Here is a 22,063-nt window from a genome sequence, read left to right on the forward strand (position 1 = left end):
TTATGGGACCTCTATTTCTTCTTAAGATTAACATTTTTAATACACATACTCATAAATATACTTTTACAAATTAAACAGGTATCTTTTGATATCTTATTATATAAATTAGAAGATCATGAGGAATAAGTGCATGTCATTGATGGGGCTAATAATAGGAAAAGAAGAAACCTAATCAATGAGGATGGCTTAATTGATGACGACACAAATAAGTTCAAGAAGTAGAGAGTTTGTTGTCTGTTCTGACCTTTTACTCTTTTTAAGATTAGACAAAATAGTTTGGTCCTTTTACCCTTTTTAATTAGTATCACCAATAGATGTGTTATGATGAATAATTTTCTTTCTCAAGGTTATTTAACTTTTGTTTGAAATATGAAATCCATAATTATCTGGTTTATCGCGACACTAATTTTCTTCATCATTTAGCTAATCTTAATAATTATTTGTTGCTGTCATCTTTCTTTTCAATCTTACTTTTATTTCACTTCTTTGAGTCAAGGATAATTACAAATAATTTCTTCTTTACAAATATTGAGGTATCGTCTACATACATTCTATACTTACTGAACACTGGCTATGATGCTGATGTAAAGGTCATGGATTAAGGGGAGTTTTTCTGTTTGGTTTCATTATAAATGATAGCACAACTAACTAATATCATGAAAATAAGTCATTATCTTTGTGAATTATCCATTCACAATGTAATGGTACTAAATTAGTTTCTAAAGATGGAAACAACTATAATGCTAGTCATGTCTAATAATAAAAAGAATATTGCATTTATTTGACAAGAAATGGAGCCAATAAGGTTTCGGCCTATCATGGAAAAGATATTTGTCGTCAATTAATGGGGGCGTCATCAATCATAAGTGTAGTATCTACAAGCAAAGGCCAAACAAATATGACACCTAAGAATATGAATGAAAAGTCAGCCCCTGGCAGCGCAACTGAGGTATCTAAGAGTCGTAGAATTCTAATTTATCCTGTAATGTGCCATGTTATATATATATATATATATATATATATATATATATATATTATATTATATTTTTCTTGTATATAGTTTCAGGTATTATGAGTAATAACATATATTTTTAGCGTTTAGTAAGAACAAGCAGAAGCTTGATCCTATCATGGTCGAGTTATTAATCACTGGAAACCTCTACTATGTTATGGATGGTCCTCTAAAAAACAAACTCTTTATCACAGTAGGCTAAGGTCCACGTACACTCTACACTTATTTCACGGGGTATGTTATTCTTTTTGTTGTTGTTATTGTTATGGAGAGCGTCGGGGCAATGATTCCATTTACCTAGAGGGATGATGTTGCCTTTTTCTCTCATTTGGAGATGTATTTAAGGAAAGAGTTCCCACCTTTATTTGACAGGGATCACATGCCCTTCAGATATGCCTGCTTCCCAGTTAAGGTAGTCCTGTACTTGCTCAATCAGCTATTTCCTTTAATGTTCCAAATTCAAATGTGCAAAATACTCTTTATCTACTTTGTTTGATATCCTGGTCAGTGCAGACATGTACTGGTGTGGTAAATGAATGTCGGTGAATTTCCTTGGGTATCTGATATTGACGCTGAAGTATAACTGGGTTATCTTTACCTACTTTACAAAACTTGGTTGGTAGGAAGTTAACATAACGTGCCCTATATCACTATTAAAATATTTTATACATTTATTTTATCATGACAAGAACATCAAATGATCTGAATGATAGTTCCATGATAAACTTGATTAGTATGAGAATGCATCATTTTAACAATAATATCTATTCAGCTGAAGAAGCAGCCCTTGGATACATGTGAAATTGGCAACTTGTCATAGAATAAAGTAAGGTGTTCAACTGAAGGTGCTGCTGTAAAGTTTGATTTTGCTTCACTTCCAAATGCCTCAAAATAGCACCAATTAGGTATATCAATTCTACCAACCATTAGAGCACGGTTGCAGACTAGGTTCCTAGCAGCTGCAGCAGCAAACTTGTCTGGGGACTACACAGGTACATTAGTAACAACACAACAACTCTCATCACTTTTTAGTTTACTTCATATATTCAACATATCCAACCTCCCTTAAATTGACCTTAAAATTGCCAGCTACAAGACCATCGTATAGGTACTATGTCATTTCATCTTCCTAATGTTTAAGGGTACAATTAAGGCTCGCTATTTTCTTTTTCAAACCTTTGTTAGGCTGGATGTAATGAATGTTGAATTCTTAATGGTTCCCACTTCATATTCATTTAAACTATTTTGCAGTTAGTTTTTCCTTTTTCCTATAATCTTAGTGGTGATGTTGTAATACTATGCCAATTACTGTGTTTATGCTCTTGAATGTATTGATTCATGAGTTCATGAATAATTCAATTTACACTATTACTTCTGCAGAACAGAGTGCAAAAGATTATAGTGGTAGTGATACGAAGGATGAAGACATTGACGTTGATGGAAAATCTTAGCAAGCTGAAGGGGATGCCTCTAACCTTTTAGAAGAAGATAACCAAACTGAAGTTAACTGTGATGAGGAAGTAAACATTGTACAAAAAAATTCTCCAGAACTTTATTTCTCTGACTTTAATAGGTCTACCTACTTCAACATATGATATTTTACGACCCCAAAAGAAGGGAAAGAAAGTTGACACTCTTCTCCCACTGGATGAACCACTGGATGCATCCACTTTGAATAAAACATCTGTAGGAGACAACTTTAATTAGCAAAATTTCTTTTGATGTTCATTATGGAGATGTCAAACAACGGTTTTCAACTTTTGGTGAAGTAGAGTACTTTACTCCAGTTGTTCAACAAGTCATCAAGTATGAACTCTACTATGTGTTTACACTTTGCTATCTAATGGCTCCAATTAAACTCTTATTAAACATGTTACAGACGACCAAGGGGTACATGATTTCTTAAATTTAAAACAATCGAATCTATTGAAGCTGCTATTTCTACTGCCAGTGCTGTGGATGGTTTAGGTGTCTTTCTGAAGGGTCGACAATTAAAGATCTTAAAGGCCTTGGACAAGAAAGTTGCTCATGATAAGGAGCTGCACAAGGCCAAAAAGAAAGATAATGACCATCGTAACCTTTACCTAGCAAAGGTTGGCTTCTATTTGTAATGTCATCTCGGCATTGAACTTCTTAAAAATGATTACTTTAAGATAATGTGGACATAATCTTATTCTGTTATGTGATAGAAGGGTCTTATTTTGGAGGGCACGCTAGCTGCTGAAGGTGTTTCTGTGAGTGATATGTATGAGCAAAAGGGGTAAGTCTCACAAAGGTTTTTCTTATATTCAAATCCCAAAAGGTTAACATGCATTTGATAATGCATCCTGACAATTAACCTCATATCAGCTGAGTTTATCTATAGTTTTTTGGAGTCTACAAATTGCCCCATTCTTTCTTGAGGATAACTCTTGTTACAAGCCTTCTTTATTATGATAAATATCAGTGTACAGGGCAAGAAAAGGGATAAAAAGAAAAAAGACCCCTTGGACAAAATAAGAAAAATGGTGATTAAGATGGAAATGCTAATAAACAGGTTCCTAATGATCAAGATTTAGGGGCTAATGAACAAAATTCTGATCAAGATGAAGGTGGTAATGAAAAGATTCCTTATGAATAAGATTTAGAAGTGAATGAGGAAAATGTTGATCTAGATGGAGGAGATAATGAATAAATTCCTAATGAACAAGAAGGAGGCGCTAATGAACAAGATGGAAGTGCTAATGAACAAGATTGAGGTGTTAATGAACAAGTTCCTAATCAACATGTACAGATTGCTGAGGGATTGTGTAATATTCATCTAAATCAAAATATTTGAATCATCTATTAATGAAATTACAGACATGGATAGCCTACTGATGCTGCAAAAATAGCTTATGATTATTTATGAAGAATACACTTCCATTGAGTAAAGTCACTAGAGCTTATGCATACAAGTATTATTTCATAATTGTATGATATTTTTAGTTTTGGTTTTGAGAATTATAGTATATATTATTACTTTTTTTTGAGAAAAGCAATAGACAATGAACATTTACATGTTTGAGCTTTGGCATTTCTATTCTCTATATGCTGACATTGAACTGATGTTTCTGGAAAGATGTAATACTTACTTTCTTTCCAATAATGCAGTTGTCTGTTATGCATGTTGGTCCAACTCTAATCCAAAGTTTTGTTACTTTTTCTTTTGAGGATAGAACTAAACCTGGCCAATAAGGTTACTGCTTATCATGGGAAACATATTTGTCGTTCAAGTAATGGGGGCGTCATCAAGCATAAGTGTAGTAGCTATAAGCAAAGGCCAAATGTAACACCTAAGAATATATATGAAAAGTCAGTCCCTGGTAGCGCAACTGAGGTATCTAAGGGTCACAGTGATGTTATTGTTAATAGTGTTTCCATCAACTGATGCTCATGAAGTTGGATTAAATGATGAATCAGACATGGTTAATAATGCCAAGGTTGCGGTCAATTCTTTCTCGCATCCGAGAATGTAATAGGACCAATAAGAACAAGTCGAAGCGTGATACTTTCATGATCGATTTATTAACCACTGGAAACCTCTACTATGATATGGAGGATCCTCCAAAAACAAACTCTTTATCACAGTAGGCTAAGGTCCTCATACACTCTACACTCATTTCATGGGGTATGTTGTTTTTTTTGTTGTCGTTATTGTTTTTATTATTAGTAATTGCTATATTTTTTCATGTCGTGCTTCATTTTCATATCTACATTAATTTGTTATAATCAAATAGAGGATCACAACCTTTATACCTTCATGAGGTAGGGGTAATGTCTGCGTATATTTCACTTGTGGGTTTTCTTTATTATTGTTTTTGTTGTTGTTGTTTGATTCATTGATTTGGGTTTTGTTTAAAGATTTTATCTTGATGTTTATTTACCAATTCTATTATTGTCAGGCAATTCTTCTGGTCTAGATGGTACAACCGGCGGCGCAGTATGTAGGCATAAAAACTCTGGGTGTTCCACACCTACTGGACGTGCAACTGAGAGTTTTCCCATAGGTTTGAGGGAAAGGGATGGAAACCACATTTAAAATAAGCAACAAAAAGCATATGGTGTGTCTATGCAATGGGTTTCAGCCGAATTAAAATAGTATACTGCCATTACTGGGCCCTTTCGAATGAGGTTGCTTCAGTTGGGGATAACTGCTTTAGAAAGTGTTGATTTGTACTGATATGCTACAATTGTTCACTTCTTACAATCATTGCACGGCTGCAAGTATAGACGTGATGTAAATCAAGTGTATATATTTGCTGCTGACATGGTTCCTAGATGGCTAACTACAGCACAATATGTACATTTTCACACAGTGGCAGGGGCTGATAAGTTTGGGAATATCTACTTTGGAGATGAATTTAAGGCAAGAGTTACCACCTTTATATGGCAGGGATCACATGGCCTACAGATCTTCCTACTTCCCAGTTAAGGTAGGCATGTACTTTCTCAATCAGCTATTTCTTTTATTGTTCCAAATTTAATGTCTTACTTTGTTTGATATCGTGGTTAGTGCAGACATATACTGGTGTGGTAAATGAATGTCAGTAAATTTCCTTGGGTATCTGAAGTTGATACTGAAGTATAACTGGGTTGTCTTTAGCTACTTTACAAAACTTGGTTGGTAAGAAGTTAATGTGATGTACCTATATCACCATTAAAATGTTTTATATATTAATCTCTACTCATTCGAGAAAATTAAAAAGTTGGATCACCAAATACTTGAGAAGTGTTGGAACATCAAACCTTCTTTTTCTACATGGAATATACGTCGCTTTTATAGGTTTTATCTTTTTTTTGATCTGATGACTATCCATTGTTATATGGTTTATCCCATCTCTGATTTTTTAGGCTGCGTGAAATGAAAAAAATGGCAAGAATATATGAAATGCAAGGTGTAAATGCCATCCCTGTGTTCAAGTTCATAACCCACTTTGAAGTGGACAAATCTACTGAGTTTTGTTTTAAGTACGATCCATTGAGAATGTAAAGAAGTACAAGCCAAAGTATACACTAATCCAAAGTGAATTGGACACTAAGCTGGACAAGTCTAGAAAGTAAATGAAGGAGCAGAAGAAAAAAGATTTGATCCAAATAATTTGTTGTTTTTTCCCAACTTCATATTTTTGTTAGTCATAATATTCTTCGGATATATCTTGTGTATATCAAAGTGATTCCTCAATTTATATCCATACTTGTATGGTTTATCCTGACTCTGATTTTCTTCATTATTTATTTCTTCCCAAGTCAATGACTGAAAAATAGCTGAAGACAATTTGCATTGTACAATTACTTCTCGTGCCACTAAGCAAAAGCCTGTTATTCGGCAGGTGAACTTTCCATTGAAATTTAGTCTTTGTAGTTTGACTATATTATTCTTGCAACTTCATTGTACTTTCCTGTGTTGCAGGTAAAGATTTTGAAGGATGTAAAAAAAGGACAAGTAGTGGCAAAGAATCACTCTCGTGGAGCAGCTTTTCTTGAGTTCTAAGAGCATGAACATGTACTTGTGGTTTTAACAGTTCTTACCAACAAGACTGGTATGTGCATTTAGTATTTTAGATATTGCATGCATATTTCTGGTGACTTTAACATTTTAGGTTTCTATTTTTTTTGACTACTTAAATTATCTATATACAGAGACTTTCGGTCCAGAGCATCATCCAATAGTGGAGTTTGCTCTTGATAATACCAAACAATGAAGCTTTGATAGAAGCTTCAGCAACAAGGTTTTAAGAGGAACAAAGAATATTTGCACAAAAATGTCAATACAAATAAAAGGGATACCCACAATAAACAATCGAGAAAATGCAAGGCCACAGGAGATGCGTTATCAGTTACAGGGAATAGCGATGAAGCTAAATACAAGCGTGTCAGAGGTGACAAAGATGAAGATCAACTAAAAAATAGAGGTGTTAAAGTAGCCATCTCTATAGAAGTAGACAAGCAGAAGAACAAGAAGAAAGGTAAAAATCTGAAAAGGTCAAAACAAGAGTTAAAAGATAATCAACAAGCAACCAAGCACAGTCGCTTTGGTAGTGAAAGTTTTGATAATGCTGCCCTCTAGGTTGGACGTAAAGAAGATGTTGCAGTGAGAACAAAGAATAAGAATTTTGAGGATAAAACAAACAAATAGAAACAAAATATTAGTGTACAGAACAAGAAAAGGGACAAAAAGAAAAAAAAACCCCTTGAATGAGATGGAGTAGACAAGTTAGATATGCTTATTGAACAATATACATTTAAATTCACAAATAACATTTCGAATAAAATCAATGGTAACCGGTAGCGCTCTAAGCATCATAAGAGGTGGTTCCAATCCTATATCATTCTCAAGTTCTTATGTAGCTTAATATTATGGTAATAGTAAGAACAACTCCGTTGTCGATTTTGGTTTGTATTTTGTTGTATTTCCTCCCTAAAATATCTATTAACAGTTATAAGTTTAAAAAATATGGGACAACAATTTTAATCAAAGATTTTTTTCATTTTGCAATTGTGTCATGTTTTTTTAGCCCATAAGACCAGGACTTCCAGGATTTGAGATGAGTGGATTGAAATTATGCAAAAATATCCCAGTTGTGTGTTGAACCTATTCCTCAATGTTTCCTGCATAAACGGGTTAATATGAATGTGTAATTTTCTGGAAAGGTATTCAATTGTCCAGGTGAGATGTGGCATTTTGAAGTTTCATGAGGGCCAACAATAAGCATACATGACCAAGCTCTGTAAGATTCCGTATAAGTGAATGGAATAATGCAGATATGATATATTATGATTGAAGATATGAGTGATCACTTACATGTGGTCATAATAATTGGCACACAAATATTGTTGATAAGATAACACCATCTTCACTTCAAAATATTAAAGTTTGATTTTGCTTCACTTCCAAATGCCTAAAAATTGCACCAATTAGTTATATCAGTTGTACTAACCATTAAAGCAAGGTTGTAGACTGGGTTTCTAACAACTGTAGCAGCAAACTTGTCTGGTGCCTACACGGGTACATTAGTAAGAACAAAACAAATCTAATAGATGTGCATAATTGTTTACTAGATGTGGATTTAGGTGTAGAAAAAATAGATCACTTGTGGAACTACCAAACTGGCCTATCAAATGTGTAGTAAAAAATCCCCCATGGGAAAGGATAACAACTGTAATTTTGGATGTATTTTCAAGTCCCTTACTGATGACATGGTCTATGGCAGCATCTATTTGAACAGGAAATGCAACAAAAAGTTGAATTTCGATTAACTGACCCTGTGCAACCCTCCAAGCTTTCGTAAGCCCCACCCGTTTGCAACAATAGTACCCTCATCACAAAAGAGTCAAACCAAAAGGCAGCTATCGATCAAACATACAAATTAAGTCGATACATTTAACTAGGAGTGAATTCATTCTTTGAAAATAAAAAATATCAAAAAGTGCTTTACCATTTAAACATTTGCTGCAACTCTTGTCAAAGAATCACCAGATAGTACTTATTAGATCTCTTTTTAGCAAGAATATAAATGCATATACAACATAAATAAATCCCTAAGGAGAAGCTACTTTAACATGCTTAAAAATTTACTTAAGAACAACTAGCTCTCACAGCACCAGGAAAATTATGTTTGGCACATTAACTATGAAAGTATTTCCTATTATATCTGAAGCTTCCTAAGATGCCATGTACCAGAAATGCTAACAACCTGCAGCATCTTATCATGCATGGATTATGGATAAAAATTGTCATAATTTTCATCTTTATTCTGCCACAAGTCTACTCCACCCATGTATCTTCCAATATTAGCTACAAGAACACCTTCTGCATCCTAGAGATCAACTCACAAAGTCATAACTTATCATTAAAGATAAATGATATTTTATTTAATTAAGTGGTTTCAAGACCGAAATTACTCACTAAACATGTCTAAGAAGAAAACACTAAATTATCCACCAAATTTTCAATATAAACTTTTGCACCTTTTATTCCTGATGGAAGATTTGTTAGTATTTATAGAGAGTTGAATAATATTTCTACAACTTCTATAAGAACTATGAAATTTGCAAAAATATACACTGAAGTAATATATCACATATCAAATCACTAAAAAAGGCAACCATTCATAGCTCAAATATTTTTTCCCCAAGCATAGTTGAGCCTTTTGAACTACCTCGAGAACTTCAATCTCAAAAACATCAACATCCACCGTAACATTCCATGGAAAATTCGCAAATGTCTAATCCATTATACTCCTGGCACTTTCTGTAGCATAAAAAAATTTGTTCATAAACTGTAGCATTGTTGCAAAGACTTTTAGTCACGAATGCATATTAAACAAAAAGACAATATTATGGAATATGATTCTCGGTTATGCCCAAGATATTCCATACAAATGCCACAAACAAAACTAATACACAGATGATGCAGTTCACTACATAGAAATGAAGACAAAAAACTATCATAAATAATAGGATTTTAATGTAGTAAAATAACATCAGCCAATACAGACCTTGGCTATCCAACTCATGAGAAGGTCGACATAGTTTGGACATATTTTGCGTTGACCTATAGATGCATCCGTTGCTATGAAACCATGATATAAAGGACCTAAAATTACATGAAGGAAGTGGTATCAAGGACCTCCAAATACTTGGTATTAACATACTTAGTTAAAGATAAGGCAAAATGGAAGAAATAGTTCCATATTGTAATACCCTGAAGTTTCCTAACTAATTTCATCCCAAGAATGTAAAGTGTTAGCTTCTAAATGGAATAAAGTTTAAGTAATTTTCAAGTCTTTCACTTTTAGTTATGTGGAAAATACAATAAGCTTTCCATCGATATAAAATTCACCTAAATCCGATAACCGGGTAAAAAATTATGACTATTTCAAGTTTCCGTCGTAAAATAGCTCCATATTAGTCAGTGGCACGCCGCACCATAAGAGAAAATGACAATTGTCAAATTCCAGTAAGGGTCCATAGTGGCGTGTTGTGCCAAACTTCCAGGTCGCACATGAAGTGGCAACACGATGGCTCCGCATTGCGCCATCCCTCAATTTCCCAGTTGTCAAATTCCAGTGACACGACACAATAGCGCCGTATCATACCAGGGGTCCAATTCGGGAAATTTTCACTGAAATTAAAAGATGCGTAGGTTAAAAAGGTCAATTTTCCACCCCTATTTAAGCCTCTTAACATGAGATTCCACTATTTGGAACCCAAAATATACTAGTTTTTCTCAATTTTCTCTCAAGAACAAGCTAGGGTTTCAATTGGGGATTCAATTTCAAAAAAGTTTCTCCGTCATTCTTTGCTAAATCAAGAACTAAGTTATGCTTTGTGTTGATTTATGGATTCCTTTCATCCATAAAGCTCTAGAACACTATTTTAAATTATGAATCATGATATTTAAGTTGTGGGTTGGTTGTAACCATGTTTTTCTTATTATATGATTTCCACGTTGAAATATTTATGTGTTTTTCATAAAACTACATTAGCAAGTGAACGAAATCCATAAATTGAGTTATTTATAATGTGTCAATTTGATGATTAGGCCTATGCCCTAAAGGTGCATGCAAGGAGTTTGATAAAATTCCTAGGAGGATAGAAATTATGTACTATAGCTAAATTGTGATCCAAAATGACTTCTATGTTATTCTTATGTATTGTAATTGTTTGAGGATTGCTTATGAGTTAGCCTTATGAAATCATTCTATGTATACATGCTATCTTATTCACGTACCAAGCTATGATAATCAAATGGCCATGAAATATCTTCAATCATTGTATTATGGCCTGTTGGTGTTAGTCATATATTCAAGAATATCATGCCTTGCCAGTTTCTTTCCATCGAGTCCTAGGGGTACTTGTACCTAAAAAATATAGCTGTGTGCCTAGAGTCCGTGTCATGTTTTCACGATATCCTCAGTCAATCCATGATCCATAGAAATTAGTTAGTTATGTGACTCCAAAAAGCTTAGTAATACAGTAATCTTAGTACTATTCCGTCAGTCAACGAAACTCAGTAATTTAGTCCAGTTCAGTTCAATAATCCATGTTCAGTATCTATTCAGGAACACACTATCAGATGAGGATGTGATTTTTAAAAGTCATCCTTGCATTCCAAAACTATGTAGCCAACATAGGTTGAGACATCAACACTGTCAGATAAGGGTTGATGAGGTGGATAAGAACTGTCAGATGAGGGCCCCTCCGTTCTCTTTTGGGGACACTATCAGATGAGGGTCACTCACAGCTTGTCCTTACCAGTTGCGCAATATTGACAACCTTCCAATTGGGGTTATAGATTGGACCCCAACTCAGCCATAATGGCATATTTGGGGTATATTAGTTAGATAACTACTTCCCACTATTTCATTTATAGAATCAAGACTGTCAGATATAGTCATTCAGTCTCAGTAATAGAACTCATATAGTTCTATAGAATTCAAGACTGTCAGATACAATTAACTTAGAGCAGTATGAAACTCAGCTAGTTCTATCAGATTCAGGATTTTCAAATACAACCACTCATGTTATCAATTATATCTGTCATCAGAACACAGTTGTCAGTCATATTGGCTATCATTAAATTTATGTTATCATGTTCTCAGATATAATTACTATGTATTCATGCATCTATTCTCATATTCATATTAGTCAGTATTGTTTATGCATATGAACCCCATGCATTTAGCCTACCTCACATGGAAACCAGTACATTCAAAGTACTGACGCATTTGCACTATGGTGTCTTATACCATAGGTTTTGAAGTCCGAGCTCTAGAGAATCAGTAGATTCCAGATATCAATAGTCAGTTAGCAGTGAGTCCTAATCCTTTGAGGAAATATTTATTTCTTGATTATCTCATTAAGTAATTTATTAGTTAGAGTTTGTTGGGGACATATCCCATAAACTCCTTATTCAAATAGTTCAGTCAGTTAGAGGCTTTGCAGACTATCATGTTCAGACTATCATGTTTAGACAGTTTTGTTTTGGGTATTTATACCCCATCCCAGATGTTATATTATAGTTTTGAACCTTGTGGCCTTTCAGTTCATGTTTCCACATTTATATAGTATATCATGCAGTATACAGGTACAAATATCAGTCATGGGTTAGCTTGTGGTCCTTTGGGATCATGAGCACTATGTAGCATTTCGGGTACCAGATTTAGGGTGTTACGAACTTGGAATCAGAGCGTAAGGTTCAATAGAGCCTTAGGAAGTCTGAAAGCCGCATCTAGTAGAGTCTTGTGCATAGATGTGTTGCACACCACATTTATGTACATGAGGCTATGAGATGTTTTAGGAATAGTTTCCTTTCCTTCAGTATTCATATTATGCCAGTGAGTATAATCTCAAGTCAATCTCTTAGTCTAATCCATTTCTCACTTTTTTCTATAGAACATGCCTCCTTAAAGAAGAAATGGGAATCAGTCAGCCCCTCAGCCCGAAGAACCTTTGGGCAAACATGTTTCTTATGTAGAGTTTAGAGCTGCATTCACTACTCTTTCTTAGTTAGTTACAACTCAGAATGAATGACCAGCTATCTTTTTGGCCTATTCAGTGGCCAATTTAGCTGCAGCTAGGATTCGGTACTTCACCCGAATGAATCCTCTATTTTTCATCGGGTCTAAGTCAGATGAGGATCCTCAGGAATTCATCGATCAGGTTCAAAAGGTTATAAACATTATAGGGGTGTTAGCTATTAAGAGTGCAGAGCAAGCTGCATATCAGTTGCAGGATGTTGTTCGCACTTGGTATAAACAGAAAAAGTCAGAAAGGTCATTTGATACAGGGCCTATAAAGTGGGAAGAGTTTGTCACCGCATTCTTAGAGAGGTTATTTCCCCTAGAGCTGAGAGAAGCTAAAGTGTTACAATTTATCAACCTCAGGCAGGGCAATATGATGGTGAAAGAGTATTCTCTTAAGTTTATTTAATTGGCCAGATATGATCCTTATGTGGTTGCAGTCAGCAGGGCCAAGATGAGTAAGTTTGTCTCTAGAGTGAATGATAGTGTGGTAACGAGTATAGGTCTGTGGTGTTAAATAGTGATATGAATTTATCCAGGCTAATGACTCATGCTCAACAGATAGAAGAGCAAAAGGTTAATATGAGGGAGAAGCAGAATAAGAGAGCAAAGATAGGTAGTTTCAACTTTGCTCAGCCCAAATAAGAAGAAGGGAACCACTCTAAGTTCCATCCTAAGTCATCAGTTCTATCTCTTTCTTCGGCTAGTGCTCCAACTTTTAAGTTCAGGGAGGATGATAAAGATAGAGCACCAGGCTCTAACTCTTAGGGTAGTGTTAGCAGTGCCCATACTTATCCTCTTTGCCAGACTTGTGGCAAGAACCATCAGGGTATTTGCAGAGCTGGCAGTGGTATTTATTTTAGATGTGGCAAGCTAGGCCACAGAGTCCTCAGCCAGGTCCTCAGGGGCAGCAGAACCATTCCCAGCTCAATCCAGTCACCCAAATCAGTAGGGTGCCATTTCCAGTGCTACTAGTGGGCAACGCCCAAATAAACTCTATGCTCTCTAGTCCCGACAAGATCAGGAAAATTCTCCTGATATAGTTAATGGTACATTATAGATCTTTCATGTGCATATTTATGCTTTGCTATATCTAGGTGCTTCCTTGTCTTTTGTCACTCCTTATATAGTAGTTAATTTCAAAATCAGTCCTGAAATTCTAGCAGAGCCCTTCTCTGTCTCTACCCTAGTGGGTAAAACCATTATAGCCCGATGGGCATATAAAAACTGCCCAGTTATGATATTTCCAAAAGTCACTTTAGCAGAATTAGTCGTATTAGAGATGACTGATTTTGATGTCATTCTCGACATAGATTGGCTTCATTTCTTCTATGCCATAGTCGACTGTAGAAATAGAATAGTCCAGTTCAGTTTCCAAATGAACCCGTCTTAGAGTGGAAGGGTAGTGTATCCACTTTCAGAAGTCAGCTTGTCTCCTACCTTTGGGCATGGAAAATAATATCTAAAGGATGTGTCTATCATCTTGTACAAGTTAAGGACACTAGTTATAAAACTCTCAGTCTTGATTCAGTCCCAGTCGTGAAAGAATATTCAAATATCTTTCCTGAAGATTTTTTGGGGATTCCTCTCAAAAGGGAAATAGACTTCGGCATCGATCTTCTTACAGATAGTCAGCCTATATCTATTTCGCCATATAGAATGGCACCAGCAAAATTGAGTGAACTGAAAGAATAGTTGAAGGATCTCTTAGATAAGGGATTTATCAGACCCAGTGTGTCCCCGTGGGGTACACCAGTCTTATTCGTGCAAAAGAAAGATGGTTCTCTTAGAATGTGCATAGACTACCGTCAACTCAATAAAGTCACAGTCAAGAACAAGTATCCACTTCCTAGAATTGATGACTTGTTTGACTAACTTCAGGGTGCCAGTTATTTCTCTAAGATAGACCTCAGATCTGGCTATTATAAGCTCAGAGTCAGAGAATGTGACATTCCAAAAATATACTTCCATACTCGGTATGGTCACTTCAAATTCCTAGTCATGTCCTTTGGTCTTACTTATGCCCTAGCAGCTTTCATAGACTTGATGAACTGCGTGTTCAAGTAGTACTTGGACATGTTCGTCATAGTCTTTATAGATGATATTCTGGTCTATTCCCACGGTGAGCGTGATCATGTAGACCATCTTATAATCATACTCAGACTCTCATAAATCATCAACTGTTTGCCAAATTCAGTAAATGCAAATTTTGGCTAAGGTCAATAGCATTCCTTGGCCATATCATTTCAGGTGATAGATTTAGAGTAGATATTCAAAAGACTGAAGTGGCAAAAAACTAGCCCAGACCTGTCTCTCCATTAGATATCAGGAGTTTCTTGGGTTTGGATAGCTATTATAGATGGTTTGTTGAGGGATTTTCTTCTATTGCATCCCCTATATCCAGATTGACTCAGAAGAAAGTCAAGTTTTAGTGGTCATATCCTTGCGAGAACAGTTTTCAGGACTTGAAGACTCGAATCACCTCAACTCCGATCCTAGCTCTTTCAGATGGTTCAGAGGGGTTCGTAGTGTATTATGATGCATCCAGAGTAGGTTTTGGTTGTGTCCTTATGCAGCATGGTAAGGTCATAGCCTACACCTCCAGACATCTTAAGCCCCATGAGAAGAATTATCCTACTCATGATCTCGAGTTAGTAGCCATAGCTTTTACCTTAAAGATTTGGAGGCATTATCTATACGGAGTTTATATAGATGTGTTTATAGATCATAAGAGCCTTCAGTATGTCTTTTCTTAGAAATATCTCAATCTTTATCAGAGAAAGTGGTTTGAGCTCTTGAAAAATTATGACATGCGTGTCCTTTATCATCCGGGCAAGGCCAACGTAGTAGCCGACTCTCTTAGTAGACTATCTATGGGTAGTATTGCTCATATTAAGGACGGTAAGAAGAAACTAGCTCAGGAAGTTCATCATCTTACCAGACTAGGTGTTCGCTTAGCCGATACAGAGGAGGGTTACATATAGGTTTAGAGTAGTTCAGAATCATCTCTAGTTTCTGAGGTGAAAGAAAAGTAAGATAGAGACACCAGTTTAGTCAAGTTGAAAGAGTCAGTCAAGGATCAGAAAGTAGAGGTTTTCTCCCAAGGGGGAAAAACTATTTGAGATCATGTGTGATACAAATAGTATTGCCCTTGGAGCTATATTGGGGCAAAAGAGGGACAAATTATTCCATCCGATATATTATGCCAGCAAAGCACTGAATGGAGCACAAAAGAATTACACCTTTACTGAAAAGGAACTTCTGGCTATAGTGTATGCTTTTAAGAAGTTCACAGCTTATCTGCTTGGGACCAAAGTAGTGGTCCACACCAACCATGCTGCCTTGAGGTATTTGATGGGTAAGAAGGATGCTAAACCAAGGCTGATCAGATGGGTATTGCTACTATAAGAATTTGAATTTGAGGTTAAGGATAGGAAAGGTTGTGAAAACAAGGTTGCAGATTATCTGTCTAGAATGGAAGGTGAATAGAAAAGTGGTGATGAAATGAAGATAAATGATGCATTCCCTAATGAGGAGATTCTGGCTGCCGCTATGGAAAAATTTCCTTGGTATGAGGATTATGCAAAATATATTGTGAGTGAGGTTATCCTAGAAAACCTTTGTTTTCATCAAAGGAAGAAGTTCCTGCATGATGTGATGCATTACTTCTGGGATGACCCGTATCTTTTTCGGCGAAGTGTAGACAATATTATAAGGAGATGCGTGCCGAAAGTGGATGTATTGTGCATATTAGAAACATGTCATGCTTCCCCAGTTGAGGGTCACCACATAGGTGATGAAACAGCTAGAAAGGTGTTGCAGAGTGGCTATTATTGGGAAACATTATTCAAGGATGCCACAAGTTTGTGCTAAAATGTGATCAATACCAGAGGCATGGGTCAATCTCTAAAATACATGAGATGCCCTTGACTAAGATGCTTGAAGTGGAATTATTTAATGTATGGGGCATTGATTTGATGGGTCCTTTTGTGAGCTCATCCGAGATGAAGTATATTTTAGTTGTTGTTGACTACGTCTCAAAATAGGTCAAAGCTGTAGCCTTGTCTGATAATGAAGGGAAGAGAGTTGTTGCTTTTCTCAGGAAGAACATCTTCTCTCTCTTTGGAGTACCACGTACTATCATAAGTGAGGGAGGATCTCATTTTTACCACAAAATATTTTAAGCAGCTTTGGTAAAATATGGGGTGAAACAGCATAGAGTGGCTATGCCATACCACCCACAAACCAGGGGGCAAGTGGAGGTATCAAATTATGAGATTAAAGCCATCCTAGCCAAAACAGTGAATGCTAGCCGAAAAGATTAGTATTGAAAGCTCGATGATGACTTGTGGGCATATCGGACTGCTTTCAAGACACCCATTGGCATGTTACCATTTCAGCTAGTCTACCATTTCAGCCCAAATGGCATTCTTTTAAATAAAAAGGTTCTATATGGGCATGTGAATGCCTTCTTCTCCTGATCTTCAGGAGCAATACATATTTGGTTGTATCTAGAATAACCAGCCAAGAAGTAATACCACCCCCTGCTAGCTAATCGATCAAGTATTTTATCCATAAAGGGCATTAGAAAGTGGTCTTTCAGAGTCCAAGAATTTAGCTTGCGGTAGTAAATGCAAACTCTCCACCCAGTTACAGGCCTAAGCAGAATCAACTCATTCTTTTCATTATCAACCACCATCATACCCCCTTTTTTAGGTACGCATTAAACTGGGCTCACCCACTTGCTGTCAGAAATAGGGAAAACCACTTGTGTATCCAACCACTTAATAATATCCTTCTTAACCACTTCTTACATTGGTGTATTAAGACAGTGTTGATGCTCTATGGTTGGAATATAATCCTCCTTAAGCAGAATTTTATGCCTGCAGTTGCTCGGGGGAATGCCAATAATATCTGCAATGGTCTACCCTATAGCTCTCTTGTGTCTATGAAGCACTGAGATAAATGTATTCACCTGTTCCCCCAAATCAGCTACAATAATAACAGGTAGCGTGTTCCCATTTCCTAGAAACACGCACCGTAGGTGCCCAGGCAATTCCTTTAATTCCAACATCGGAGGCTCTTCAATAGATGGCTTAGCTAGTGGCATTGGTCGATTAGCCGGGTCAAGGTCTAGCTTTTTAGGAGCATAAGGATATGAAACCATGCCTATCAAGGCACAAACAGTCTCTTCATACTCACCAATGCCTCACTATCATAATTCATCATGACCACGACTAACGGTTCGATAACAAGTTGCTCAGCTATGGGCACCTCCTGTTCTTCCTCATAATACACATCAACTACTGAGAGCACACTCATATTTTTATTCTGCTTCATTGATTTAGCTATATCAAATTGTACCACTTCATCGTTTATCCTGAATAAGAGCTCATTCGATCTCAAATTAATCATCACACTTCCTGTTGCGAGGAAAGGTCAACCCAAGGTTATGGGCACCTCAAAGTCCACCTCACATTCCAGAATGACAAAATTTGCAAGGAATATAAAGTTTGACACCTTCACCAACACATCATACAAAATGCCAACAAGTCGCTTATTAACCTATCCACCATCACGAGTCTCATATTGGTGGGTGTGAGATTTCCCAGACCTAATTTTCTATAAATAGTCAGTGACATCAAATTAACGCTTGCTCCTAGATCACATAGTGCTTTGGTGAATTCCATTGTCCCAATTGTGCAGGGAATAGAGACTGCACCTGGGTATGGCTTCTTCTGTACTAAGGTCCTTATAGAAATAACGCTACAAAGGTGGAGATCTACCTCTAATTCACAGCTTACCGCTTGTTTCTTAGTCACAAGGTCCTTCATGAATTTCGCATATCTTGGCATTTGCTCAAGTGCTTCAACCAGGGGAACATTTATTGTCAATTGCTTGAGCATTGCCATGAATTTGCTGAATTTGGCATCATCAGCCTTCTTTTTCAATCATTAAGGAAAGGGAGGCGGTGGTCTAGGGATCGATTTCAACACCACTTCCTCTTCCTTCTCTTTTTCCTTTTTCAAAGCATCAACAGAACTATCTAGCTTCTCAGACTCCACTGGTTTGCTTTCTTTGAATTCATCAACAACCATCTGACCATCCACAGATTTTCCCACAGAAGGGCTAGGTAAGATCTTACCATAGAAGGGCTAGGTAAGATCTTTCAAAGTACCAATTTTTCTTTAGTTCAGTATTGCGGAAAGTTGGCTCATCTGCTGCTCCAACTGCTTGAAGAAGTGGAGTATGAACTAACCAACTGACTTAGGGTAGAGAATTCACTCTTCATAGTGGTTACCCCTAAGCCAGTAGCCTCAACTTCCTTCAATAATTTTTCCATTATGTCCTCTATGGACATCTTGCCAGATTAGTTGGTGCAACATCCCGACTTCCAGGAGGAACATACAAACCAATCCTATTATTATTGCTTCTCCAGTTTCCCTGCTCTCTATATTTATAATCAGGTTTGTCATAAAAGTTCCGACCTTGATTCCCTTGGCTATTGCCTCGGAAAACCCCCTGATTATTAACATAATTTTCCTCCCCATCTGTATTAATAGCAATAATACACTAAGATTCCACAGCCTTAACCGTTTTAGTCTTGCCTGACAGCAAGTGCTTGGTCAGCAAGTCCATCTGAGTCTTTAAGTGGGCCATGTCTTAGTCTCGCTCCTCATCCCTTCTGCGCTGCTCCCCAGTCATACCACCATAAATAGTCGGGCTAGCTACCACAAAATCCCTAGTATGCCAAGCCCGACTCTGTTTGGTCATTCTATTCAGCATGTCTGAAGCATCTTGAAAAGAAAGGTCAATGAATGAACCACCTGTAGCATTATCTACAATTGGCTTTGTCGCAGAGTTAAAAGCTCTATACAAAGTCTCCATCAAGTGCAAGTCTTTTATGTTATGGTTCGGACATTGTGCCATCTTCTTCTTGAATCTCTCCTAAGTTTTATACAATGCTTCAGTCGGGAGCTGCCTGAAGTTACTAATTTCGTCCCTCAACTGTACCCTTCTGGAGGGTGGAAAGAACCATTCTAGGAACATCTCTTTTAACTATTTCCAGTTGGTTATAGAATCGGGCTCCAACTCATTTAACCACATTATTGCCTCCCCAGACAAAGACAATGGAAACAATCTCAACCAGATCGTATTCTGGCTCACTCTCAGATTATCAAAATATCTGCAAATGGTGATAAAGTTCACCAAGTGCATTTTTAGATCATCACCAGGAAAGCCTCCAAACAACCCCTTCAGATTGAGGAGTTGAATCATAGTACTTGTTATGCTGAATTTTGTACCAGGTGCCAATGGTGGAAGAATGATAGCACCCGTTGCACCTGCTCCATCCATTCCTTCGTCATCGTCATCAACCTCGTAATGGACAGGCTGTTGACCATACCTTCCTCTGACTAGATGGTTTTTGTCAAAATTTTGCTGCACTGGTGCAGCAATTTGCTCAGCCCACCTTGGGTTTTGAAGATTCAGTAATTCCTCATCACCCAAGTCTTCATCATCATGGTTCGGGTGACGTACTTATTGACCCTAGTTCTGTATGTTCACCTGAGCCCTGTTCAAGGATGCCAGTCTGTCAGCCTCTTGCTATTTTTCCATTCTCTCGATCAGCTGAGGTTCCAGATTAATTTAATAACGGTTCTCCAGAACTTCGTGTTTTTGTCATAAACAACAAGGAACCTGCGATAAAAAAACAACAACAAATAAATGTAAATCTAGGAAACCTAACTAACAGTCAATTAGCACACACAACTTTCAGTTTACAACCGTATTCCACAGTAAGGGCGCCATTTTTAATAACGCTCAAACTATACTCTTGAATGGGTGTAAGCGATCGTCGTCAATATAAAACCCAACTGGTTGGGGTCAAATCCCACAGGGAATATGGTGTGAACTCAAGTTATTTGCAATTTAATTCACTAATAGTTTAACGTTTCCTGAAATGGGGGTTTAAGTTTCACAAATGATTATTTGTCACTTTAATTTTGATGTTTGTAACCAAGATTTTAAGAAATGACCAGAATTATGTTCACTAGGGCTTACGATACATGACAGATGCTAGAGGTGACTCAAGATTCTCATAGTGGTTAGGATAACAAGCTATCTTTATCGATGATATGGTCAAATGTCTCTCGACCTATTTAAGCATCTAATTTCCTAATCCTCTCGGACGTAGGGAATTTTTGTTCACTGTCCAAATTTTACCTCAGGTTAACGAATCTTGTTACATTGCTGATTATTAAAAAAAGTATTTTTGTGTCCCTATTGATAATTCACTTCCTACTGTATATGATTTCTTTCTCATGTAAATCAAAGTAGGTGCGTCTACTATTTCCAACCAACAGACGTTAATTAAAATCTCAGAATTATCAAGAAGTCCTAATACCTATTAAATCTTGAGTGTTTAGCACATCGTCATGATCTAACCCTAGATCCCATAATTCAGGTTAATGGAGTTTATCTACTCATGATGCAAGGAATAAGTACAAGAATTGAATTCATAAGTGAGAAGATTAACTTACAACGATTATGAAAATCAAGAAGTATAACTTGAATTGAACCATGGTACAAACTCCCAAAATATATTTTAACTAGCGAGAGAGAAATATCGTATGGTTTTTGAATAAAGATGAGTCCCAAAAAATAATAATAATAATTTTCCAGAAAACCCTAAAATAAGGCTTTAAATAGTTTAACCTAATTAAGGAAATAAAATCAAAGTTACCGCTTTTCCTCAAAATAGATGATGACATCTATGACGGCTTATTATGAGTATGACGGCTTATAACGGATGTTGTCAGCACCTCTGCACTTTTGCCTTTTGCTGCCTAAGGCTGACGATGACGATGATGCCTTATCATCAGCTTGACGACGTGTCATAGATGTCGTTACAAAACTGTCTTCAACTTCCATCTTCTGTTTAAGGATGACGATGCTCCTGATGCCTTATCACCATCCTGGTGCCTTATCACAAAGTGTTGTCACAACTTTAGCTTATGCCAAATCTCTAGTTAAGTTTGACAACAACTGTGATAGCCTATCACAGGGCTGGCGACTTATCACAAATGTCGTCAGCCACACTTCTCTTCAGAGTCCTCCAGATTTCAACTTCTTTGCTTCCATTCTTGTTGGTTCTCTATCCCATCAGCTTAAACTGTAAAATCAAACATAAAAAAAATCGAAAACAACAAAAGTTGCTTAAGACTTCGCAATTATTCTTGGTTAAAGGTCATAAATGTGTTATCAATTGCTCACACATCAGTCACTCACAACTTGTCCTTACTAGTGGTGTGGTATTGACACCCTTCCAATTAGGGTTACATATTGGACCCCAACTCAACCATAATTGCGTATTAGGGGTATGTCAGTTAGATAACTACTTCCCATAGTTTCAGTTATAGAATCAGGACTGTCAGATACAATCATTCAGTCTCAGTAATAAAACTCAGATAGTTCTACAGAATTTAGGACTATTAGGTATAGTTAA

General features: G+C 36.6%; 1 protein-coding gene and 1 pseudogene across 1 annotated transcript; one reads left to right on the plus strand and one right to left on the minus strand.

Moving 5' to 3' along the window:
• LOC124885834 overlaps positions 1 to 7,397 on the plus strand; it is a 20,130-nt pseudogene extending 12,733 nt beyond the window's left edge.
• A 10,333-nt stretch (positions 7,398 to 17,730) lies between these two features.
• On the minus strand, positions 17,731 to 18,464 carry LOC124885835. Its single transcript, XM_047394078.1, has 2 exons — positions 18,124 to 18,464; positions 17,731 to 17,938 (listed from the first exon to the last, which is right to left on the minus strand). The coding sequence occupies exons 1-2, from the start codon at positions 18,462 to 18,464 to the stop codon at positions 17,731 to 17,733; spliced, it is 549 nt and encodes a 182-aa protein (XP_047250034.1).
• Between the last annotated feature and the right edge of the window lie 3,599 nt (positions 18,465 to 22,063).

The sequence above is a fragment of the Capsicum annuum genome, chromosome 7, assembly GCF_002878395.1.
Source record: "Capsicum annuum cultivar UCD-10X-F1 chromosome 7, UCD10Xv1.1, whole genome shotgun sequence".
In the NCBI taxonomy this organism is placed as follows: Eukaryota; Viridiplantae; Streptophyta; class Magnoliopsida; order Solanales; family Solanaceae; genus Capsicum; species Capsicum annuum.

Coding starts and splice junctions, on each gene's coding strand:
- LOC124885835 (XM_047394078.1), bottom strand. CDS start 18,464: ATGCTCAAGCAATTGACAATAAATGTTCCCCTGGTTGAAGCACTTGAG. Junction 17,939..18,123: donor AGACTCGTGATGGTGGATAG/GTTAATAAGCGA, acceptor GCTCTTATTCAG/GATAAACGATGAAGTGGTAC.